Here is a 26884-nt window from a genome sequence, read left to right as displayed (position 1 = left end):
TTCTTTACTCATGAGAGTGAGATAGAGAGAGAGATTAATGTTGGAATATTAATCACCAAGTATAAACTTATTTTTCAAGTTAGCTGAATGACACTTTTGTGAATTTCCATATCCCAGTTTCTGAAAATAAATTTAGGGCTGGCGGGCACATGGATTTATTTGCAGATTTGGATTTATGGTGAACCTTTTACTGCAGTCATTATGCATGCCATTTTAATTGGTGTTATTGTGTGCTTGCATCTATAGTTGTGTCAGAGTTGAGTAGACATGCATGCCTCATCCCTATTTTAATGTTTGAGTCTGCTTTTTATAAGGTGAAGGGGAAAAGTGTTCTAACTGAGGGAATTTCATGTTTTGTTCTCTCTTTCAATCCCATATACCAACCGAAACAGTGATTTCGGACAACCTCGACCCAGTGGAGACTGGTAGCTAAAGCTGGGAGTTGAAGATGTTGAGGAGAAGTGAGCTAACTAAAGCTGAGTCGAAGGCACTTGCCATACTTTGAACATATTGTGATTGGAAATGACAAGAGGGAGTGGATAGAAAATGTGATCCGAAATATATTGATAATATTGTTTTTGATTTTGTGGAATGTTATTATGTGCATAAATATAGTATTTAATATTAAATTTGTATGATATATATGGTATGAGCATCATTTAAAAAAAGAAAAATACTGAGAAATGATGGTTAACTTTCTTTAAGAAAACTATGCAGAAGCAAGGTCTGTGGAATTCTGTTTATTTATTTCATCTCAGTGAGTAGTTTTAAGAGTAAAGTTATCACCTACACTGTGGTGGATTATGTTTCTACAAACTGCTCAATTTTTGGACCCACTTTCTGGTCATTAAAGTGTTGGCACATTGTGTGAGGGCATAAGATTTTCGCTTGGGTCTGCTTGATTAAGTTGCTTGCTGCTGTTTCTTCTTGTATTTTTTCTGTATTTTATGTGCAAAGAATTGTCATTCTCATGTACAGTTAAGGCTTAAAGCGGAGAAACCTATCCTCTGTATAAAAAATTAGATTTTGTTCATTTTGAACTTAAAAAGTAGTGGATTTCTATTTCAGCATCAAAATATTTAATATGTAGTTTTTGTTGAACTTGTTGAATGTTGATTTTTTACAATAGCTCACTAAGGGTTTAATTTAAAATTTTATTATCTGTTCAACCCATATGATTTCTCTGTACGAAATTGTTCTCTTAGTCCTTGATACTTAAAAATTCTTTGATGTTTTGTCTTGTGTTTCACGTTGCTCTTTGTAAATTGCATCTGGGTTAAAAAATACCCAGCTTGTATTTTATGCCTTCATAATAGATTAATTGTATTTGTTGGAGTATCTGATCAGTTTAATGAAACTTGTGCAATACTGATTACCTAAAGCTCTTTGGTGTAGTGTCTTTGTTTCAGGAAAATATTTTCCAACTACTGTTATTTTTATGGTGATGAAATTTCCCTGGAACAAATAATAATTTCAGAAAAAAGCCTTTTTATATTTGCATTGAAGGCCTTTTAACTGTCTTCCTAATTAAATAAATTGAAATGAATCTCTTTTTGATACATTCAATTGTCAATTTATAGGTGACCACCATTTTGATTCTTGGAGCATTTGCATTTAATTGAAAATTTTTGCAAATGTCCATTTAAGCAGTTGTTTGCATTTTTGTGATCACATCACAAAAATGCCCCGGTTGGAATATCAAATTAATGAAGACGGAGACTCTTAGATTAACCTAAGGTGCTTGTAAAGTTGGTTTACATGACATTAGAAATTGTATATTTTGGTGCATTTTGATGATGAACATGACCACATGAAGATCTTTTTGTCATCCATGGTATCAACTATTCAAAAAGTAATTTTATAAACTGATGCATTTTAGTATCAATTTTGTACCTAGAGGAATTGCTTTATATCAGATAAAATAGAATGCCCTCAAGATCTGATGGATGGACTTTTTGTACTGTTTATATAAGTTTTAATGTGAGATTTTGTATTTAAAAATACAGGAGGTATTAAAGAGTAGTCATAAAGACAGCCACTTATTAATGATATTAAATTAAAAATTGTAACATTCTCGAAAACTAATTATTAAAAATACTTCTGAGTCCAAGACAATTTTGTAGTTGTCTTCAAATATCACTGGTCTAACATTTAAAGTACAACTTATGAGTAAAAAGTCGTGATTTGAATATTATTTATGGCAGTTAACCATTAGGAGAACAATAAATATAATAGTCTTTGGATTTATTTTGAGTGCTGTTTAAAAGCATTCTGGAATGTTTTGATGGGGGTGACTGGGATAAGGCTCTATTTGCTGGACCACGAATAATCTCTTATTTGAACTTCCTCAAACTTTTCTACTTTTGATATTAATCATTTGAGAGGCATACCTCGCTTAACGGCAGCCTGCCTAAGGCAATTCATTTAAATGATGACTGATAATCACCTTCAGTATTTGTTTTAGGCATACATTGTTTTGGTGCTACAATAAATAGTAAACAAGCTAATACCTCAGAATTAGAAATGATGGCATTGTAGGCAACATGTAATAATTTTGTATAACTAATTGTTTTTTTGGGAAAATCAAGCCATAATAAAATTTCAATTTATATCACATTGGTATGTATATATTTAAGGGCACATGATGTAGATGTGTCAAGAAATGGTTGCAATTTTTCATGCATGAAGCACAATTGCTCCTTGGACAATGTTTTCCGGTTACCGTGAAGCTCTGGTATTGTGTGCTGGAGACATTATTATGATGATATTCACTTCATTACATCCCTGGTCATTCAATATGGGAGATCTGTCAGTGGAAGGAGTAGAGTGGGAGAGATGGAAGATGATGGGAGATGTTAGCTTTCCCCTCAAAGAATTCTATGACAGAACTGTGCATGATGTAGCAACACAATCTCATCTTTGCAAACAGGCTGGTAAGTTTGCAGGTTTACCCTTAGTTTTGTCATGAAAATGAGACAGCAAAGTGAAACTGCATAAATAATGACACTCTAAACTTCATTCAGAGTTCACACCATAGTCTCATCTGCTTATAACCTTTGTGCCTCTCACCATACTATCTATATCTGAGATGCATAACTCTGTTGCCTCATCAACCATAGTGTAAAAATCTGCCGGGGAAAAATAGAGCTAAAGTATCGTTAGTTTAAAATAAAATGGATGAAAATGCATTAATATCATACTAGATTATTCAGCAATTATTATTTAACTGCTACAAGGAGTCAGGGAAGTTGTGCATCAAAATCCACATCCGAGTGTAGCAATTTTCAAAGGATGCACCCAATGTCTTACCACAGAAACAAATGTGAAAGAATCACCCATTAAATGGCTATCACTCGATGACCTGCACTGTCAGGAAACAGAGCCGTGTCGTGTAGCGAGGTGTGCCTGTATTTTTTCCATGCTTCTAAGGTTTCAATTATGCTTTTACTAATCTGGGGAGTAGCTTTTAAAGTTGCCGGTGATGTACCATGCAGTCAATATTGAGAGTGTGATGTCCAAAAGATGTATTTATAGATGAATTTATTACTTCATTCACAGATAATCAAATTTTCATGTAACTCAGAAGTTTTCCCATTATACATAACAGTCAAGTCATCAATTTAATGTAGTATTAGCTCATTTTAGTACATTTTCCATTACAGGCTTGTGATGTATTTTGATCTTTTCATTATAAAGTGCTTCATTGGAATTTATTAGATACTTGTGATGAAAATCATTGATTCATGAAGATGTGCATATTAGCCTCAGCTTTCTTGTGGTCAACTTTGTTATTAGTGTATTTTAGCATCATCCAAATAGTTATTGTGTTACATTAATCAAGAATAACAGAGCGTAATCAATGTGTGTTCTTGTTTCTGGACATTCTGTATTAGGAAAACCCCCTTGTGTGTAACTCATCCTGGTGTCAATAACTGGAAGCTTCAATGGAATGTGTTGTGATTTATGGTGCTAGTTGTTTGGTATTTGTAAATTATTCAGGGAAACCCAATTTGCATTATAAATATTACCATACTTAAAGTCAATGCTTTGCCCAACTAACATCTTGCTATTACAAACTCAGGAAGTATTTGTTTACAAGAATTATTTCATTGTGGTACAAATTGTACCTACTAACTATAAATCCTTATGACCACTTCTGTTACTCATTACTATATTTGTCCAAATGTAGCCAACTCTTGCTATATAGTTCTCCCATTTCCCATGTAACCCAACCAATGGACTAATGAAGAGTGAAATTTTATGACCTCTTCTTTGTTTAATCACTAAATCGAAATTTGATTTTATGGTTCATTGTAGATTATGTGAAACAAAGCATTGAAGGAGCTCACTGACCTGGTCTTGCATTTCATGCTCTGCTTTTGGGTGAGGATTGCCTGCATTATCTGCACAGTGACTTGATATTAGAAGTGTAGGTAATTTTGATTTAGACTGAAATCGATTAAACAGACAGTTGTACATGCATAGAGTTAGGGAACTTGATTGCATAAATTATTATTTGTGGAAAAAATGATTGTCATGAAACATGAACATTGCTGCTCTGTAGGGAGGTCATTCATTTGGATAAATTCCAGTCAAATTTGATTTTCTGGAAGTTTCTTTGAATTCGATTTATTCTCCATAAATGAATTTTCTGCAAAAAATATCTCTTGCATTTGCCAACAAAACAGACCTAGGAACACAATTTACATTGAAAAAATATGTAATTCAATTTTCAGTTAGTCTATTTCGATCCCACAAGATTATCTCCAAAAATAACGAGTGCATTAGAACATTGAGTGGTAATGATAGTATTTTATCTTTGATTTCTGATTATACAAGGTCTGTTTGGCATTTTGACCTGCCAATGTTCAATGCTAGAAAATGTGTCTTCCAGCTGATTTTTCTGCAGGTTTTGAAGTCAAGGATTGATGTCTTATTGTCTTTATTCATTAACAGGAATGTCTCAAGAATGAATCTAATGCCAATTAACCTAGGCCAAAAAGTGCAATCAATTTTTGGGAAAGATGATTTATTTGGGAGTCACAAACATCACTGCTCTTTATAAATCAAATCAGAAAAATTTTATTGCTCATAAGATAACAGCAATCATAGGTAAATAACTAAAGCATATAAATGCCCAAGCACTGCGCAATGGGCCTGTCAGTCAAGTATCTTGTGATCATCAGTGAAACATTTTGAAGTTAGTTTAGCAAAGAGCTGGATTATGTTTTTCTTTAAAAATGGTATTTATGAAAAACTAGTATTCCATTAAAACAGGATTTTGACATTATTAAAAAATGTCTTTACTGAAATTCTTAAGAGAATCCAGGGATTTGCTTTGGAATTAAAAATAAGAGCTTCCATTTTCCTGATTCAGATTTCCTTGAATTTAATTACTTAATTATGTGCCATATATGTTCTGCTCAGCAATGGAAGAGTAATGAAAATGTAATGACCGCCAACTGATTTAAGACTAAACAGATACTCATAGAATATATTACTCATCCTAAATAATGAAATGAATGAAAACATAATTACTCATCCTAAAAAGTAAGTTCTATGATATTGATAGCATAGTTAATTGAGGAAATGAATTGTGGGGATCTGTAATGTAGGCCCAACACTTTCATCTAGGAATGCCTGCTTCCAGTCATGTGGCCCAGAGAAAATAGAATGTAAATTAATTTTCTTCAGAAATTGAAGTTATGCAATCTTCATTAGATAGCATGAATTAGAAAAAATACTGTGTTAACAGCATAGAACTGAGAAATTTGAGGAAGCTGAACGTTTTAAGTACATAACACTTCTGATTTGCATTATTCATCATCGAATGATGTTCTAGATGTTAATTCCGGATAAATCTTAGGCAGCCAGTGAGGGACTTAAGGATGCAGTTCAGGGATGCAAAGTAATAGTTGTTTGCTTTTTCTAAATGATTTGTTTGTTGCCCGGGTTAGTTCTTTAGAATCAGTTAGTAAAAAACTCTTCCACAGAAATTTTTGCAACCCGTTTCTATTTAATCCATATGAGTACTAATGATTTTACATATGGTGCCCTATCAGATTGGATTACTACCAATGTATCCACGGTTAGTTGTAAATAAAACTTCATATTTGTTTATGTTTTGTAGAAATGCGATTGTAGCATTTGATTTTTAACTTCTGATGACACTAATCCAGAAACTATAGGCATCTATGCATATGATAGAAAATTATTCAATTTTCATTTTTTATAATTCATCATTGCATTCTTTTTCTTCTTAAAAAGAGTAACATTTTCCAGTAAATAGTGACTTTCCCCATTAAGGTCAAATGTATAAAAAGTATTTTTGACTTATGCTTGAAAAATACAGCATGAAATTTCATTCATCAATAAATTTAATTTACTAATTGAAATGTAAATTAAAGATTTGTTCAATATTTTTACAGCTGCCATTTAGCAATTGGTCTTGATTAGCTTTAGTCAAAATCTTCCATGCTGAACCCAAAGTAGATTCCAATGCCTTCCACTCAGAAGTTACTAATTATGATGAAAGATGAGTAGGCTATATTCAGACAAATATGGTGACACATCACCTTGTGAAATTCATTTTGTGAGTTTCAGTCATCAAACAAGGACTTAGGAGTGTTACTGAATTATCTACAACACTTAAATGAGTTTTGGATTGAATAAATGTAAAATTAACTATCTTATTAAAGTGATTATCATATTAGTACAGGGTTTTCCACTATATCGCAAATTATTTTACTCAAAATGAACAATCTGCTAATGAGAATGTTTTACTCAATTCTATTCATAGCTTAGCTGTTTTATGAACACACATAACTTTATATTATGTACAATTTTTATAATATTTCCAAAATTCTTAAATAAAATTGATTATTATTGTTATATTTAAAAAATTTCCTCGTTTTCACTTTTGCCTGTCAGAAAGTTCCCAATGTCAGTAGTGGTCTCATGTCACCAAAACTGATTAATACCTTTTATACTTTGACTGTAATGTTACGGAATACAATTGATTAATTGTGCTCCATCAATTGTGAAATCATGAGGTTCACATGAAATGGAGATATGCAGCCAAAACCTTCCCTTTTTTACGTTTATTTGGGTGCAAAGAAAAAAGGGGAATAGCATGGGGAAGTGTGAGCAGGAAATCTTGATTTTCAAATTGAAAATTCCATCTTATAAGTTGGCAAAGAAGGCTGCCCTTAATGTGTTTGTCTCTGTCTTCAAGGCCCTTGGGAGAGAGTAGTGCAAAAAAATCTTTTATTTTAAGTAAGAAATGTAATTGGCATATTCACATACATTCCCTGCTTCTGTAAAGTTAATTTTTGATGCCTTGAGAATTTACCACACAACCTTTTATATTTACATGATAATATCAAACTATGGCCTTAAATTGATAAATGCTCAGTCTTGTTATTATTTTTAATGTATATACTTTCAAGAGAAGTTGTTCCATATAGAGTTTATATGGTAATAATAATACATAATCTTTATCCATCAAAGAGCAGCACTAGCCACTATAGATGTTTTCAAATGAAAAACATATAAATAGGTGCATTCAATAACATGGTGAAGAGATACACATATATTATGATTTTACTCTAGAGAAGTCCAGTTCAAAATATTATAGATTAGAAGCTCTGAATGGTTGAAACCATTTACTCTTTATTTACTCTTTATTTACTCTTATATGTCATGTGCGTTTTATGTTGATGAATTTTTTTTCAACTTATCAATATGTTGAACAGTGCTTACAACCACTGTTGGAGTCAGTTCTCCATAGAATGCCTTTAGTTAATTTTTGATTGACAATGATTCATTGTTGTTTACCATTGCTAATGAAAGGCAACTTACTTAAAATAGCTCCTCAAAGGTTGAAGTCTTCATGTGAGGTAGTATGCCTTTCCTAAGGTTTGTATGAAATCCATGCAGCTTTTTTTATCCATAAATGTAATACATTTTTACCTAGAGACCTTCTAGATACTAGACACTAATGTGTCATTTGCAAAACTAATGTTTTTTTGGGAGTTATATATCCATTTAGAACTCTTTGCCTGTCTACCCTTGAAATCTGTCTTAGAATATGTGCCGCCAATCCCTCTCTGTAAATGCTTCTTCATTTACTGCAATTCCTCTCCAAATCAAGAAAATTCTTAGAGCCTGGACATCATTTCAAACTTTTTAAATGAATGCACATTCATGTGCATAATTGAAAATTCCTTATTAGGCATGAGGCTAAATTGCCTAAACCTTAATTGGCTGAAGGATATAAAAGAAAAGCAGATGACACATTCATCTTACTCTTATCTCAATGGTATATGGCAGAGGATGCTAGGTTAAGAGACTAGTTGGTGATTGGTGATTGTCATTCTGTAGGTTAAAATAGTACACTATGCTTTCTGTTTTGCGGTCTTCCATTGTGCTGGAGAAAAATGATTCCTTAAACATCATTGGATTTGGCTGTCTATTTCCCTTGTTTTTTTTTAACTGTGGTTTTGCCTACCAATATCCAAAAAGTATCCCATCTGTGTCAAAACCCAACGCTAATGGTTTGTACTTATCTAAAAGTTTAACAATCCATCCATTATCATCTTCATGCTTGGCTATCGTATAAAGGCTAACATCTGTTCATTCACAATGAATCTTCACAAAACAGGCAGTTTTTCTCTGTAACATTCAGAGTTTAAGTCTTGTGAAAGGTCCTAAAACAGTCAATGTGTATTGAAAGTGAGGACTGACCAATTCAAAATTATTATTCCTCTTGGAATAAAGCACCATGTATTGTATGTTTTGGTGGAAGAATGCATTGCACCACACTGTTGAAGCATAATAATCATGCAGTGCAAAGGAGGGAGCTTGGGCTCAAAATATATGCATAATTTAGTGGAGTTGAGGAGTTAGAGGGATGCATTAAAATGAGGGTAGAGGAGGGAATAAGGGTGGATAAAGGCTAATGTCGGTTTAAACAACCCATGGTGGTATCCCATTGAAGGGGTACGGGCGACTGGGAAAATATTTCACTTTAGGAAAAAAATCCATGCATAATGTGAAGCTAAACTGAATGTATTGCACTTATTATGGGATACTAAAGTGCAAATTTGTATTTCTCATAATGATGAACTTCTAATACATCTTGCCTGAATCTGTTGAATATATTCTTCATGCTATGTATAGCAAGCAAAGTTAATGGAAATATTTCAGAATATGAGTGTTGACTGAAGGGGTAGGTGACTCAATTGAAACTTGAGCATGGATGAAATAGTAAGGGGAACAGTTTAGGGACAGGCAGTGGTTGATGGGGGAGAGAGGCAGGGTAATACGTTATTGCTGGTAATTTTCAGCATACAAGCAGAGGAAATGCTAAGGGCAGCATGTGAATGGCTGGAGTTGGAAATAAAAATAGGCAGTGAGGTGATTAATTCAATTAGGTTTGCAGATGATCAAGGAATAGTGAGCATGACAGATAAGGGGTTATTGCAATTATTATTGAGTGCTTTACAGGGAATATTGAAACAAATGAGATTAAGATTAACCCACAGAAAACAATGATAATGAGATTCTCAAGGAGGAGAAAATCTACTTTAAACACTATAGGAGGATGGAATAAAATAGAGCAGGTGCAGCAGTTCATGTATTTTGGCAGTATTTTTGAGGAAAATGGGCATAATAGTTGGGACGCTAGGAGAAGAATTTTATTGTTAAAACAAGCATTTGCAAGAAGAGAAAAATGGATAGCGGGTGCAATTATGTAAAGTTGTGTAGAAAACATTGGTAAAGATTTGAATATTAAATGTAATGCTTCATGAACATGAAACCTGATTTTTGAGTCAAGAGTATAGCTAAGAGCCTTTTGAGATTAGGATGTTGCCAAGAATGTAGATAATAATTGGGACCGAGAGGAATAAAATGCTGAAGTTTTAAATAGAATGAACGAAGAGAGGATATTACTTGGGAAACTCTGAAAAATACAGAGAAATATAACAGAGTGGGTGGAGAAATTATTGAAAGGTGGAGTGAGATGGTGAAGGCTAATCTGTGAGCAGGGTACTGGAAGGAAAGGGTTTTTTAGACAGCATGAAGGCAGACAGAAGTAATGAAGAAACGTATGGAAAACAATAAGAAGTTCTCATAATAAGGTATGAGTGTAAAGGTATTTTTCATTTGAAATTCACCTTTAAACATCATGTTTCCAGCATTCTCCAGACTTTGTCATGCGTCTAATGAGAGAAAGTACTTGTATTCATGCAATTATGATAAAACTAAGTTTCATTAATAAATAAATATCTTTATAAATGAATGTTGAGGTGATTTCACTATAAAATAAAATGGGACATGTGCGTGGTTTTGTGATCATCTCCTTTCAACTGCCATCCTCCACAATTTTTGCATCTCTTTACTAAAGTGCAATATTGTATGACTTTGATTTTTTTATTAGAAAATTCTTTTAACTTTTTCTTTTGTTGGTTTGGCCCCCGGGTTGTATGCATGATACACAAACAAATTTTTATTTTGGTCTCTCATCAAATGTACATAACAGACAACCAAAATGTGTTAACAGTAATTATTTACTTGGGATTGGACCAGGTGTTGAAGGAATCGAATGAATGATTGTACGGCAATAAGGAAAATGTACTGCTAGCATGCATCATGATGAGGACCCATTGTTTTTAATATTTTGGTTTTATAGAACAAACAAAAGACACATGGTTTTATATGTAATACTTGCATTAGTAATATTTCCAGATTGAGAAAGTCATTGTTCCTAGTACATTTCATGATATGGTTTCCATCATTTAAATGAAAAAAATCATTAAGCTATCATATAAGGAGCAGAATTATTCAATAATATGGCAAGTAAAATATTTGTGGAATCCAAAGAGTGGAAAACTTTTCACTTGGTTCTAATTCTGTGATTGATTCTTTTGCTTGACAAAATTTGAAATTATTAAAGGTGCTATTATGCACATGCTGTTATGATTGTTTGAGTAATCATTTTGAAACTATTTCAAAAGCATTTCTTAAAATATGACATTTTTTCCATACTCCCAGACAGCACTAACTCAAAATATACTCTAATAGGTAGAAACTACTTGATTTATTGAGCGGATTAATACAGCAAAACCTTGCTAAACAAGCATAAAATTGCTCCAGAATCTTGCTCATAGTGAAAAACACTCATTATGTGAAACAATTTTTCCCTTATAAATCAATATAAAATAGGGTAATATGTTCCTTGCTGAAAAAAATAAATTTCATGCTAGGTTCACTCAAAGAAAGTTATGTGTACATTCTTAAGGATTGCGAATCATCTTTATCTTTTCTTCTATTACGGAATGAACCAACCTGAAAAGTGAATTTGATTTGCAGAAAACCAATCGTATTTAGCCTGCTCTCCTGAACTCTTCACTCTATTGAAGGCTCGTGGAGTTTCTGAATGGTAAGCAAGTAGTGGTATAGTTTTCAAATCTCTGCTTGCATTGGCACAAAATGGCAGCATGAGATGGACTTTCACTGCCTTCTGGCTGGGCAATGTATTCTCCTCTGCTGTTAATATTAGTTTGCTTAGGCATCTTTTTCCAGAAGAGACCCATCTGGTCACAAATAAAAATCTCTTCTGGCAGGTAAGCTCAGACTCTATGAGCTTCTTGAATTTGCCGATGAAGTTCTCTACTAATGCACCATGCCTCACAATGCCAGTTCTTCTCTTAAACTTCTCAAACCACGCATGGCTCCCCTTAAATACTTCTTCGGCCATTGATAATCCTGGCATCTTCTTAGTGAGATCTGCGAAAGTCACATTTGCCCTCTTACAAAAATGATATCCTCGTTTAAAGTGTTGCATTGCAATTGGATTTTGTTTATCCATCTGTAAAGCAAATTTCTAGCATCAGTTACAATATGTAACCATTGCATAGATATTCTTGTCAATCTCAATGAAGCATCTATCTCCGTAATCTTGTTCTTGAGGGTAGTGCAAATCGTTGATGTCGACTGGTTACATGTTTGTGTGTGCTAGGACAGCTGTGTTCACATCTCATTCTCTCTTTTCAATTATTTTACTGTATATGTCCAGTTATTTTTATTCTCTTATGGCTATCTTCTTACAGCTTTCTCTTTGGGAACATACACAAAGTATTTTTACGCTTTGCATGAAAAAATCACAATGTCTGAACACAAGTTGGAAAAAATGTGTGATCACTAGCAAGTCTAAGGAGGTAACGGAACAAGTGCTAAACACATGCTGAAGCAGCAGGCATGCAATAATTCCAGGAATTGCCCTTTCTTCATCACTCATTATGCAAAACTTTGCCCATTGAGCGAGTCATTTTTTTAAAAATATTTTTTGTTTTTATACCAGTCAATCATGGATTTATTGATAGATGTTTATTAGTTCCTAAAATACATGTTTTAGGCATGTCATTATGCAAGTAACTCATTTAACAAGGTTCCACGGTATATGCTTATGCACTGCAATGAGGTTTTTACAATAATGAAATTAGTTATGAACTTTTAGAACCCAATTTATTAAGAGTACTTTATGTTATTCAAATCAATTCTCCTCGGCAAATGTAAATGGAGCAGAAGGTTAAGGAAAAAGATGTTGCCATATTGCATTTGATTTGATGCAAGAGCGCATGCATGAAATTGAATCAATATAGCAAATTATCATATTGAAGGTTTTCTTATGCGCTGATAGAATTGTATCAACAATGTCAACTCAGGTTTTTATTACTAGGTACCTGTCATGAATGGACAGAACTTCTCTAAGTGAACGAACAACTGACTGAAATTTTGCTGACAATATGAAAATCACTTGAAGGTATACTTTATTTTCATGACATGATTTCAGCATTACAATTTCACTATTGATTGCCCTGGAAAAAAATCCATCTCTATTTATATCAAACATTGGCAGGATTGTCTGCATATATACTGAAAACATTGCAATAATTTCTTCACATTTGATGGATTGATATGGAAGATGTTAATGAAGCATATTAATGGCCAATAATTATCATCATTGTGATTATGTGGATGATACAGTTATAGTGAATGATATGATAACCTGGATGATTCAGTTTAGATAGGTAATATTGAAGATATTGAGCTATGTGCACAGTCTGATAATATTTTCCATTCACCATTATCTCTTCAACCGAGACATCTTGGTTTTATTGCCCTTCAGTGAGGAAGATGGACCACATCCCTCTCTTCTGTGGGTCAAGGCATAGCTGGGAACGGGGGCTGATAGTCAATATCCCCCTCACTACCTTTTCTTTCCCAAGGGGCAGCCTTCACAGCAACCAGCCAATCCCATCAAAACCCAGCTCAATGACTCCTAGGTGGACCTTGAGAGTCTAGAAATTAATTTAAAAAATTTTCAAAAGTCTCATAAAACTCACATTTTCCTTGTGGTAATCTGATCGATTGGACACGAAATGGCATGGAAATCCATTGATGTTCAGCCTCATAGTGTTTACTCGATGAAAGAGGTGAACAGTTTAAAAGAGGCGAAGAGCTCAATCTCACGATGATTGTGGAATGCTGCTGTAATGAGTGAGAGATGAATGAAAGTGGGACAGGAGAGAGTTGACCCAGAATGGTTCAGATTGGGTTGTGAAGATGAGAAGGGACTCTGGGAATGCAACAATTTCAAACTGTGAAAATCATTCACCTTGACTAGGGAATGATTTTTATTCTTTGAAATTTTTGCATTTTATTGTGCATTAAGGGATGACTCCAAGAAATATACTGCCGTGGCATCTCCCAAAGTTCTTTGAAGTGCCTCTGGGCCCTTGGAATGAGAGAGGGTCAAATGTACAAGAGTAGTTATTTTTCAAACTTAAGGGTTAAAGGACCACCTTCTATGAACAATAGAATATTGCCTTTCTATTGTTCTGATGGCAATGATATGTTTCTCTGGTAGATGACCATTTCATTGATCTGATATGTTCATATTCCATAATTTTGGTCAAATATTATCAATTACCAGTATAAAAAATGAGTGATATCACATAATGGGATCTGGTGGAATGCAGCCAATAATTACCGATATGTCATTATATATAGCATCATCTCCTAGACAGCTCTATGACATCAACTGTTAATATTAAAAAATGATAATTGATTTTCACATTTGATTTGATGAATTCATGTTGTAGAATCAAAAGATGTATTACTCTTTTCCATCAAAAGAAAACTTTATTCCATGACTTGTATGTTGGCTCACTGAATGCTCACCAGGGACAATACATAATTGACCAATATGTAATTTGATATAATACTAATTATATCATTAAAACACTTCAAATATTGGACCTAATTTACTTTCCTCATGAGGTATATATCAACACCATTTTGATCTCCATATCAACTGATTTGACAAAGATGATTTAAAGATATCAAAATCTCAAGGGATTTTATTTATCTTTGGTGTGGTTGATATTGTCAAAACAGTCAATGTGATGATATGAGGATTATGGTAAGTAAAAACTATGAATAGACTATTTTGAGTGTATACTGTACATGAACATACCAAGATAAAAGAGAGTGATACAGCGAACTTCTGTAAATGTGATGAAAACTATGGCATCAATCTCATAGTATATTTACATATCGTCATTATGAATGATATTCCCAATTTACATATTGATGGTTTGACACCCATAATGTCATCCACTTGACAATACTGATGACTGAGTTGATATAGCTATGAAAAGGATAATATCATGCGACATACTCATAAATGATCACCTTGTTGGCACATTGATTCTCCTCTATACTTATTTTATATCCACAACTCCCAAGATCACAAAATGAATGTTGCACATCCTTATTATCAAATTTTCCTAGCACTTGGGGAGATTTTTCAGTTGGGCCATATCTGACAGCTTTCACTGACCTTCCAGGAGATCCAGGCAAGTTGTGCAGAGCTATGTTCAAGTTGTGGCAACCGTGTTTACCCACTGGAGAAGGTGGAGGCAAGCGGGAAGGTGCTGCACAAGGCGTGCTTCCGATGTCTCCAGTGCAAGTGCTTCCTAAGGTAACTGAGCCTGTGGTTGTGATGTGTATAGTGTATAAATGAAGTTGCTGAATCGCTTTAAAAGCCTGGTCTCAATATTTACCATGAAATAGCACATAATTGAAATGAATCTCCCATTACTTTATCCTGATTCATCAAACTCCAGAATTTCATTTTCACAATCATTGCTCTTCTCAACTATTGATGTCACTTCCCCTTTCCCATTCACTCCACTGAACTTCCCTGGGAAACCCCAGATCCTAATTCCTCCGTTTACCTTCCCTATCTCTCCCATTTCCCAACCCCTCCCCTCGACACCCGCATGACTCATGCAGTGTATGTGGTCTGTCTCTCACAAATGGTCTAGAAGATAAGCCTTCTCCTGAAAATTAGTCTTATTTTATAATTTCAACTTTCCGTTATTTTCCACTCTCATTTCCCTCAATCAATAAGACATTTATTGTGTGTGCTCGAGGCAATCCTCAAGTTATGTAATTAGTGTGTTCCAACCCTTACTTCATAGGTAAGTTTAAAAATAGTACCATAATAATGTTAGAGTAAGTGAAATGTGGTAAATAGCTGGCAAATAAAGTTGTTCCAGTGCCCACACTGTAAAATTCAAAAACTTTTATACCTTTTATCCTTCCCTTATGAATGTAAACAAACAGACATACCTGATGATTGCACTTAATTAGACGCTATTCAGTATTACAGCATTCAAATAAACCAAACTATTTTTTCTGTCAGCATGGTTTATACAACATCAGAGGAAATACCTAATTGTTATTATAATTCTGCAATCCCAGTGAGTCTTATGAACTGGGCCCCAGTTTAATCATACAGTAACATGAGCCTCCTTTCATGCATTCACATTTATTCTCACTGAATTGTCAATGGCACCAATGACAACCAACCCTCTGTGTTGGCCACTGAAGAAGTGGAAAGTTGTGATGACCTTTCGGCCTTCCATGGATGATGTATAGTGAAATTTTTGTTAATACTTACCATAGGTACTCATCTACTCGTCTTTGCTTAAAAATGAGATAACTTGTAGATATTCCCCTGAGGCCTCTTTTATCCTTGAGAAGTGCAACCATGTCCTTCTTCCTATTCCTTATACAACATTCTGGCGCATCGTGCCTTTTTCCTGCAGTGGAACTCCCGCTTTCTCCAGTGTCTTTGATTTTTTAGTTTTTCACATTCTTTAAAATGTGTTGATATGAAGTAAACATGTTATTATGTTTACACATTGTAGGTATTTTTGAAAGGGTGTCATAGAATGCTAGCAATTGCCTTATGCCCGTAATTGATGAGCAAGTAAACAAAGCACTCTCTCAATTGATCTTACATGCTGTGTGACTCACTAGCTGAGGAAGTAGAGGTAGGGTCGACTCATCCCCATTAGAGACTTGGGAGAAGGGCAGGGATGTAGAAGGGAGGGTAAGATGTGTATCATCTATGCTGGCAGTGATATCAGGGGAATAAGGTGCCTGGGATTCATACAATCAAAGCTTCTTCACCCTCTACTTCCTCTTCAAATTTAAGGACATGAGTGAGCTTGGCACCTTTATAGGACTTCATCTATGCCATTTACCCAAAATTCTGTGATATCCATGGAGTTCAGACTCAGTTGTTGCTAGAAACCATTCATGTTTGTTTTTCTCCTTGTCCTCATGACATTTTTATTGTGTTTACACACTGTAACTGATATCAAATGAAATTATGCAAATTAGATTATCATTGTACTGGTGCCTGGAAATGGCCGAAGTGCAATAGCAATTTCTTGGACAGTGGCCTCATTTGTGGATTGTGAATTTAGTAGGAGTGGATTTATAAAAGTCAAGGCTTATGTAACTCAGATTGTCTGTGCATAAAATGTGGCACAAAATGCAATTGACCCAAAAAAAGAAACACTTTATAAAAATGTTATCCGGTCACCATTGTCAGTGTAAAAGGAGTTATTGGTAGAAATGGCAGAGTAAGGGAAGAGGGGAAATTAGAAGGGAGGAAATGATATATAAAGGGATGTGAGCATAGGAAGAGCAATTGGTTTCAGATCAGGAGGGAAAGGTGTAAGTCAATGAGAAAGATTTAATCGGGAAGTTTGAGGGGACTTAATTAAATACCATTTCCTGTTCCTTGATTGGAGTTGTGTGGCTGTGAATAGTAGGTAGTAATTTATTGTAACATGATAGCAATTTTAAAAGAACTTTTTGTGGGTAGCAGCATGCAGGGAACTGGGAGGGGGCTGGATGGTGAGAATGGGCTGCAGAATGCTTGGTTGCTATTCTTGTTTTGAGGGACATAGTGCAATAAACAATATAAAAAGCTGTGCAGATACCAACATGCGCACACACCAGCAATACCTATGCTGAGATTACAGGAGATTGCTTGAGCCTCAGGAAGAAGGATGAAGGGATGGGAGATATTCAATAAGGTGCTGTTGCCGAAGGGAATTTGTGACAAGGGTGGAGCAGTTTTTGCATCTGGTGCAGTTGCATGGAGTTGGAGGAATTTAGGGAATTTAGTGGATAATCATACCTTACTAGGCTCAAATCCTATCGCTGGGATTTGACCTGGAACAAATAAACCTAGTACTGAACCAATATTTGTAATATTGAGGGTAGAAAAAGAAACTTAGCACTTCTACATAAAGATTTAATACTTCACACAACCATGGTTTCAATTCTGGCCATCATCTTCACCTGATGATGATGCGCAGAATCAAAACCATGATCGTGTGAAGTTTTAAATCTTTATGTAGAAGTGCAAAGTTTCTTTTTCTACCCTCATCATGAAGGAATTCCACCAAGTTTCAAAATTCCACAAAGCCTGAAACTGTTGTAATACTTGTAATAGTTAATGATCAAATAAATCTTATGTAATTTATTTTATTGAAAAATCAATGAAAATGTAATAAGGATAAAATATTATGTGTAGTCTATTTGTCAAACATAAGTGTTGAATGGCTCCAAAGGAGCATGATATTGTGGGCTCTTCTATTGACTAATTGGCATTAGAATCGGGAAATAGGCACTTATCTCAGCCCCATAGAACACTGTGCCAAAAACTGATCTGCTTGCATTACAATAAACCATTTTTAGACTCTATAATATTTCTACCCTCCGACTTATGGCTTACCATATATTCAATATTTATTCTCTTTTCAACACTCCACTCCAAAATTTCCCCCTCTCTTAAGGTCTCTCTCTCTCATCCTCATCAGTATCTCACTCTTACCCCCCCTCCCTTATGTGCTACTCTCAGGTCAGTCTTTCCCTTTCATCCATTATTCCACTTTTGAATTCCTCCACAGCAATCTCCTCCCCCTTCCCCTTGTACATACACTTCTTAGATTTTCATTCTCTATCTTTTGCTTTCCATTATTCTTCCTCATCCCAAATATCTTGGAAGTCTTGAATCTAAGGCTTATCATTTTTCCTTATCCATAAAATGAACTAGATGCATTTTGATGTTATGTCCCTGTAGACCAAAGAATGTGAAGCCATTAGCCAATCTCACCAAAGGAGTGGTATAACATAGACCACAATGCAAAAGCTCCACATGAGTATTTTTATTTTCGTCATTTTACATTCCCATAAGATTATACAACCTTTTGTTTCCACTTCAGGATGGAGACATACACGATGAACAATGGTAACCTCTACTGCATGACGCACTTCAAGCAAATGTTCATTGCTAAAGGGAATTATGACGAAGGTTTTGGTTCTGGCCAGCATAAGGCCAAGTGGTCCTCATCCCCAAGGGTAGTGTCAAAGGGTAAGGAGGGGAAGACTATGCCCCCCAGGGATGAGTTCTTCGGTGAAGATGCCTTCTGCACGGATGACCTGCAGTGAGTATCTTGTATGTGGTCCCGTCTTGTTTGTGGAGTGCAAGGGGGCAGTTGCCACATGTTTCCGTGCACCACTCATCCCAGAGGACATGCTGCAGATTGAAGAAGGGGTCCAGGCTGGGGAAGGCCAAATGAAACCCTCTTGGGGCCCTTCCTTGAGACCCCGGTTGAATCCTGCCACCCATCCTACGTCTCCCATTCTACTCCTTCACCCATTTCTCCTTTTTTTCTTCCTTTGAAGAAGCTTGTATCATATGATTGCTGCCAATATTTATCTTACTTTTATTATATTTTTTAAACAATCTTTGTTTTAAGAAAAGTGATGTTTGTGCAGAGAGGCCAAGTCAATTGTTTCGGATGGTAGATTATTGGAATCTTGGTTTATGATTTCAGTGGAGTCAGCTAAGAGTTGTTCTAAAAGGAGATTCCTGTGGCAAGTGATAAATTGATGGGCTTGACTTGAAGCTTTCTGGTGATGCGGGAAGAAAATGTCATTTTAAATTTATTGACAAGCAAGCCGATACACCACTTGTTGAAGGTTGCGTGAAAGACAGTCCATTGTAGCCATCATACACACTTGCATACACAAACGTAGATATGTATGTACATGTGTGCACATATACATGCAATGTTCAAGTAAATTTCACCGTTCCTACTTTGCAAAAATTCATTTTATTCACTTGAATTCCAATACCCTAAATTTTATATCCCCAGACAGCACAGATTTCATTTTTTTTTATTGTTGCCTTTGACGGAGAATATACCATGCTCAACCTTTTGTGTTTTATACATCAACTGACTTCATATGTAGAAAATATCATGGTTTGAAATATTTAAAATGAGTCACTCATGACTGGATACAAAAAAAGAGCATAGTAGTTCAAAATATTTGATGACACCTGTGATTGATCCCCTTCGGTCACAGCATTGCCATATGTGTGTGTAATAAATAAATAATTGCACGGATATAATTATCTGTGCATGTTTATATATACCTGTAGATATACTTTTCCCACATTTATTTCAAAAGTATATTTAACATTGTTGAAACATTTTAAGTCGTTTCCTGAAAAAAGTCAATGTGTCTGGAATAAAGGCTAAAAACTCAACAAAAGGCTTATGAAAGTTGAAAGATTATTTTAGGCCTGCATAATTTTAATTGTTTATTCATTCATTTATGATGGAGAGTGTGCATGCATACCTATTTCTGAAAAAATGCTGATTGAAGTCTTGGGAACTTCACGGTCAAGATGTCATGCAAAAGTGACATATGTGAGCGACATTCTGTAATGTACCAAATGTTGAATGTAATTATCATTTGTAGAACTGTTGAATTAAAATTGGAGTGTCAGAGAATTCTGGCACTGAAAATATCTTCTTCTTTCTGATTAACCTATGCCCTCATGTGAGTGGACTCCACAACTTCATAAAACCAGGAAGATTAAGAAAAAAGTCGGGGGGGGGGGGGTCCCCCTTACGGATGCCCTCAGAAGAACTATCTATCGTCAGCTGTAGTAGGTGTTTCTGGAGAAATGAGGCTTTCAATTTACTCATACATAGGTATGAAAATTCCAATATATAAAAAGTCTCGTCAATATTAATTGTCTTTCTCTAATCACTTATGGACGGAAACGGTAGTTTCCGCCGAGTATTATCTAAAACCCTATTCATGGTAGCTTCGGTTGCCAACTTCAAGAATAACAAATGGCGAATATATACAAATTGGATCGCCAATATCTCTTTGGGTTTGAGACCCAGCGATTCTAGGAAATCAAATTCAGGATGCTTGCGTGAAGAAGGAAATCACACCAAAAGAACATTGAGAAAAAACACTCGTGCACTTCTTCCTCGCTAAAAGCACCAGGCGGTAGCAAAACAAATTGAGCCTAAGATACACACCAAGAGATAAGTTTTAAACTAGTAAAAAAATGAAAGCAAAGGCCTTCCCGGAGAAAGAAAGACGAGGGCCAAACCTCACGCTTGAAGAGAAACCAGGCGGTCAACCGCCGCACGAAAACAACACGATCGGAAACTCGATCTTCGTTGGGGTTCGGCGGTGCCGCTTTCCATATTCCCGCGGCCTAGGCCTCGGTCGACGGTGAAAACAGACACTCAGTAAAAGCAGGCACATACAACCTTACTCCACGAGCTATCGAGGAAACGAAAACTGCACTGAAATCAGGGGAGGGGGAAACGGGGGGTTATGGCACCAAGTTCCCCGATTCTTTGGTGAGGAGATGGCATTTGGGAGTTAATTCACCTTCCAAAGCAGATGCGGATGAGGGCACAAGGAGGAAAGGATAATAGGGAAAACAAGCAGACAATATCATATAGGATTGGAACGGTGCGTTTCGCGGCACACGAAGTGTAAGATTATTATTTGAAAAACCTATGGAAATTAGTTTTTAATACTTGATGGAACATAACTCCATAACGCATAATATTATATTTTTTTGCAGAAGGATTTTGACTTCCACTTTTTGGTAAATTTAACAAAAGAGCATTTTGAACCAAAGCAACTTTTTCTCACACTTAAATTTATGGCTGAAGAAAGCTATCAGGAAGGTGTTGCACTCTATTCCGTGCCAGTAAGCAAGGCATAATTTTGAAAACATAATGAAAAGTGCTACATGTACTTTAAGTTTGTCCTAATTTGGTTTTACTTTATGAAACACTTCTCATTAAAACTCGATCTCTATGATGCGTTGTGGTCCGAGTGGTATTTTCAGAGGCAAATGGTTAAGAGCCAACAATAATATTTTTTCAATTTACAAAATAGAACCGAAGATTTGTTGTTTCATAGTATCCCTCGCCGAAATGACGAGGCATCCGCAAGAAATAAATTCCCCCGAGACACTTAATATTTTTCTTCCATTCCGTTCCTTATCTGGGGATTCAACGTAAATGCCTTGTCGCGTGCTAGGGTACCTCAGTGATAAGATGGCGGGACGGGCTTCTAATGACACGCTTAAGAAAAGCCAAATTAAAGGCGGAAATGCCATTATTATCTCTTCCGGCGACGACGGAAGGAAGGTTTCAATAAAATTCCAAACCCCTGTATCGCATAAGTGCACCTGTGGTTGTTCCCCAGGAGGCTGTTTGATGCGCGGAGTTGCTGCGGGCGTCGTACTGCAAGACCCTCGCGCGGCGAAAGACGACGTCCTGTCTCCGGGTGAGTGTGCCATCTCCTAAGCCCCTAAGTCACAGCGGTGCAGTCTCTACCTCACCAGTGAATCACGCATTTTCGCCCAATCATCGCTCATCAAGCGCATTTGACCTCTCTTTAATATCAATTGTAAACTTAACTTATAATACAGGGTGCGGCAACATAGCTTCCTTTTTTTATAAAGCAAAACCCCTTATAAAATGAAGTTAAGTTACCGCACCCTGAATTTCTTTTTCATGCACTGGAATTTGCATAGTGTGTGTGTGTATATATATATCTGTGATGTAAAAAAATGATAGAGTCACCGCAAAAGAGGAATTGAATGCTACCCAAGGATATCCCAGTGCACTGCGCAGGCCGTGGGATGGGACGCAGTTGACTCATCGCACTTCCGAGGCGGGATTGGCAATGCTGCTTTACCTGTGCCTCAACCCTCCCTCCCCGTTTTGTACAAGGTGCCATGCCCTTACGTAATAAACCCAAAGACACACACGGAACTCAAGCTTTCGGCGAAGAAGGGAGCGGTTAACTTCAGGACTCCAGTTCACTTCGATGCAAATCCCTGCGAATATACGCGAAATGCGCACTTTCAGAATTGAAATGGGCTAGCAATTCCCTCCGCCTCCTTTGTCAACATCCCAATTCGATTTCACTCTCTCTTGTGCGAAGTCTCCCACTCAATAAACCCCCCTAGCCTCCCCTGCATTCCCCCCTAAGTACTCCCCTCACTTGCCGCAGGGCATTTGGTCTCGCCAGTGCGCTTTGAGAGCCGGGATGAGCCAGCCGATCACAGCGGATGGTCTCATCGCTATCCCGGAGTTCGTGGAACCCGCAAGGGAATACCGTCGAGCTACTCGGGAGAAGACTTAAGTGGTCGAAATCATGGGCAGCTCTATGTCATTGGTGAGTGGCGATTTAATACAAGCTCACATGCCAACATACAGTGGTAAACTAGGCTTCTTCATAAACGTGTTCAGTGTATGAAGTTTCTAATTGTCAGGTTTCGATTATCTTTATTTTCGGGCCACTCTCCGAAATTGACGGTTGCATGTTGGTACGTATGTAGTCAGCCTACAAACATTATTTTGAAATGTGCTTTCTCTTTCTGTCATCCGTATGTGCATACACTGAGAAAAGGGTTGAAGTGTGCGGTAAATCCGATATTCAGCTTGGCTCAACGGTCGTTGGTTATTACCCTGGGGGTGTATTAATGATGGTCCCGTATTTGTCATCACTGGGAATCGGGATGGTGCGGTGGGTAACTTACTGGCTTCCCACCCAGAGGGTCCTAGTTTGGATCCTAGAGGTGACAGGTATTTTTCAGTAGTGCCTCGATCCCTACTATGAAGGTGCTTTGTGGAGAGCACTTTAAGTGGGTACACCGTCCGTCGTTTAAGGTGTTAAACTGCGGGCCCCTTGGTGTCGTTCGTAGTAGTAGTAGTTTTGAGGGGAGGCGACCGACAGCTAAGGTCATTTGCGCCATAGGGGAAGGACAGGAAAGGATGAAGGGTGGAGAGAAACCCGGCGTCGGCATTAGCCTACTCTTTACGAAAGGCGCCAAGGGGTCCGCGGCTTAACGTCCCATCCGACGGACGGAGTGGACTACTGTCGACGTCTGGTTTCTCTCCACCCTTCCTATTTTCTCATCCACCCCTAATGGCGCTATTGACCTCTGCTTTCGGTCACCTCCACTAAAATTACAAATATTATCGATCATCAGCAAATCTGATGTTGCAATCACGGCCGCGGTAGCTTCCAATTCTTTTGTGCACAAACATTGGAATATAGTATTGGTTTGCGACGTCCAATTCTTCGTTATTATAGACGCACCACAATTTATAATCTGATTACCTTCTGGGCTACCCCTCGCTTGGCATGTGATTCGGCATGGGGAGGAACTGCAGATTCGATCGCGTGTTAAGTGGATATAAATTCAACCTGAATTTTGTAGTTCATTCCTTCGTTAGTCACGGTAGCACCCTAATTAGTATCGCGCTCGCCATCCAAGCACAAAGGCTGTGCGCTGAAATCTAGCGTCGGGTTTGCGAGCGGCTGAAATGTATTTCCCAGGAATCCTTATATGGAAAACAAAGCAACCGTCCCCACGCGTTGGAGCTCGGTGAAATCAGCCACCGATTCCTTAATTTTGTCAGTCTTAAAAAAAAAAAAAATTTTGAAATTGCTTTCTCTGCAGATACGCTTCAGATGAGATCACTCCTAGGCTGAAAAATGTCAAGCTTCCCTCATCATTTCATCTTTCAGGATCTGAAAAAATGTCCACCTGCAGCCAAGAGGAGAAAATATGGGTAAAATCTAATAAGGTTGCTCTAGCTCTACTGAGACAATTTGCCAAATATTTTCACTCACTTCCCAAGCATTAGAAGTAAGATGAAGAATTATTTATATTTTATCTTAGTAAGTAGAAATGGTGTAAATGTTGAGGCTATAATAAAGCCAAGAATAAAAGATTACTATGCATTTCCGACAAAACTTTACATTTGCGACAACTAGTTTCAATACAGTCATAATCCTTGGGTACCTTAAGATAACGCCTGCGTGTTGAAATTAGAAGTAGCAAATAAAATGAGAAATACATCGCATTCTCATTAATTCAAAAATAAATTTCCATGCAATCAAGCCTGATATTGATTGTATTAAAGTGGAGGACAGGTGACTGCGGGAATATAGTTGGGATGTTGGGTGGAAAGAAGATAGGAATGTGGAATGGAAGGATTTTAGTTCATGCAGATTTTTTTGTATTAATATGACTAGAAAGTTTATTAGTTTTGACAACTAAGGTGCAATTACTGATTCAAATTAGCTTTTTTTTGAGCAGAGTAGCCCATGTTGAAAGCATCACATATTTGGAAAAACAATCCAAAAAGTGACCGAAGAAGCCCAATTGTCCCAATGATGCAGGATTGTTTATATCTTATTATTTACTGAAAAAATAATTTTTCAAATTTCACCATTAAGTTAGCATAGTCTTATGATGTAAATTTAGTATGCAATTATTTCTTCTGGTAGGTGTGGTAGCCAAGGGATTAGATTATTCAGTTTAACTCTGACGGGTGAGACCTGATTCTTGGTTACTTTGGGAAAATTCCCAGCTTTACAATAATTCTATTATTTTAAGAGTACCCAACATGCAAACCACAGGCTGCCCAAGGAAATGCACTGCCTCATCTCTGTCCCTTAATTTTTGCATAATGTCCTAATTTGCCAATCACCTTTGTGACCAGGTGTTAGGTATTGTCAAACTTCTTTCCACATGCCTAGGCTTTTTTGAGTTGAGCTGCAATCTAATATTTATAAAAATCAAATATTTGTGCTGATCACTGTAATTATTCTTGTTTAATCATTAGGTTGTTTGATTTTCAAATCTGACTTCAAGTATTATTGATTGCGGTGAAACAGAACATACTAAGCTCATGCTGACTGGGATGTTATTTTCATTTATCCAACAACATTAATAAACCAGTAGGTTGGCTTTGATATACCTCACCTAGTAATAAGCTAAATTTTATGTGACATTCATCAATCAACAGGGTAAAAATGGGGGCCAGTTCCTTTTCTTGTGCCAGTTTTTGGTTTCCCACTCCCAAAAAATCCCACAGCATGAATGAAGGGCAGAGGGTCTCAAGAGGTATAACTCGGAATCAAATCCGGGTCCCCAGGGCAGTAAACCGACAAGTTACCCATTAGACTATCACACCCCCTGCTTAGTTTGTATGTAATATATTTTTAAATGAGTTAAAATTAAACCAAATTAACATAATTTCAGTACAATCAGAAATAGCTTTAATTCCTCACCTTAATTCAACAAAAGTATTTTTACCCATAGTAAATGCTATGTCAAGAACTTGACCAATTTCTATAAGAGATAAATAAATCATTATGAAAGCTAATGAAAATTTAAATTACTCTAAATAATGTTAGTCATATTAAAGTTGCTCTTATCATTATTTCATCATTTCTTTATATTGAAAAATTATTTCAATAAGAATCACCATTTGCCAGATGGATTAATTAGGTCGTCAATTTTTGCCTGGTTCCTCCTTATAAAATTCATTTTGAAAAAATTTGAACAGAAAAATAAACTAAATCACCAAAAGTTACTCAACTAAGTAAAGTTTTAACACTTTCATTTCAGGTGAAACTATAAAAGTCACAGGATATTTATTTACTAGTTTTGCAAAAAGACACAGGTCCTTGCATTTAATGGTGCAATACTGCAAGAGGACATTGGTTTCAATCTCAACAAGAAATAATTATTTATACATTGAATATAAAGGTTTTAGGTATACATGTTCAATAAACTGATGCATGAAATATTGATGTTAATAATCTGTTCTTAACTGCACACTTTGATGTACACTATTTGGTTCCTGAATAAGTTTCTAGAGGTATTAAACTTATGTATCATTCTGCTTTTTTCTCCAGGGAAATCAGAAGGACTAGTATTCTGGGGATGATCTGTATGCATGTTGTACAAAGTTATCTTCAACCATATAGGCCTATATTTAAATTTTCTTACCATTCCTTCTATGTAATACATATTTGCCATGCCTGTCTTAATCATAAAAAATATCCATATGTTTCATGAAAATAGCAATAATCATTCATATTCAACTAGAAATCATAACATCCAAAAATTTATCATAAATCAGCAATTTCATATAAAATCCCATGTTAATGCATGTAATAATTTATAATGTAATACCAAACTCATTGAAAATGAGTAATAAATTGTGGTTTCGGGAATTGCCTTCTAATGAAGTGTTATTTTTCATTAAATAAATTTTTAAATAAAAAATAATTGTAATTTTTGTCTTTG

The 26884-nt window shown here is 36.1% G+C and overlaps 1 protein-coding gene across 11 annotated transcripts in view; it reads left to right on the top strand.

The window, feature by feature from the left end:
• LOC139694990 (uncharacterized) overlaps positions 1-20227 on the top strand; it is a 229338-nt gene extending 209111 nt beyond the window's left edge. For 10 of the 11 annotated variants that reach the window (XM_071593552.1, XM_071593550.1, XM_071593557.1 and 7 more), the window contains 2 exons: positions 14916-15049; positions 18660-20227. In XM_071593552.1, the coding sequence (XP_071449653.1) occupies positions 14916-15049; positions 18660-18885 (360 nt within the window). In that variant the 3' untranslated portion in view covers positions 18886-20227. Of the gene's footprint in view, positions 1-392; positions 1552-14915; positions 15050-18659 lie in introns of those variants that run through there. The other variant, XM_071593556.1, reaches the window with a different exon arrangement.
• The last annotated feature ends 6657 nt before the right edge of the window (positions 20228-26884 follow it).

The sequence above is a fragment of the Hetaerina americana genome, unplaced genomic scaffold (genome assembly GCF_022747635.1).
Source record: "Hetaerina americana unplaced genomic scaffold, ioHetAmer1.1.p SCAF_6, whole genome shotgun sequence".
Classification (NCBI taxonomy): Eukaryota; Metazoa; Arthropoda; class Insecta; order Odonata; family Calopterygidae; genus Hetaerina; species Hetaerina americana.
Note: the sequence above shows the minus strand (reverse complement) of the source record. Positions and strands in the feature narration are given on the sequence as shown.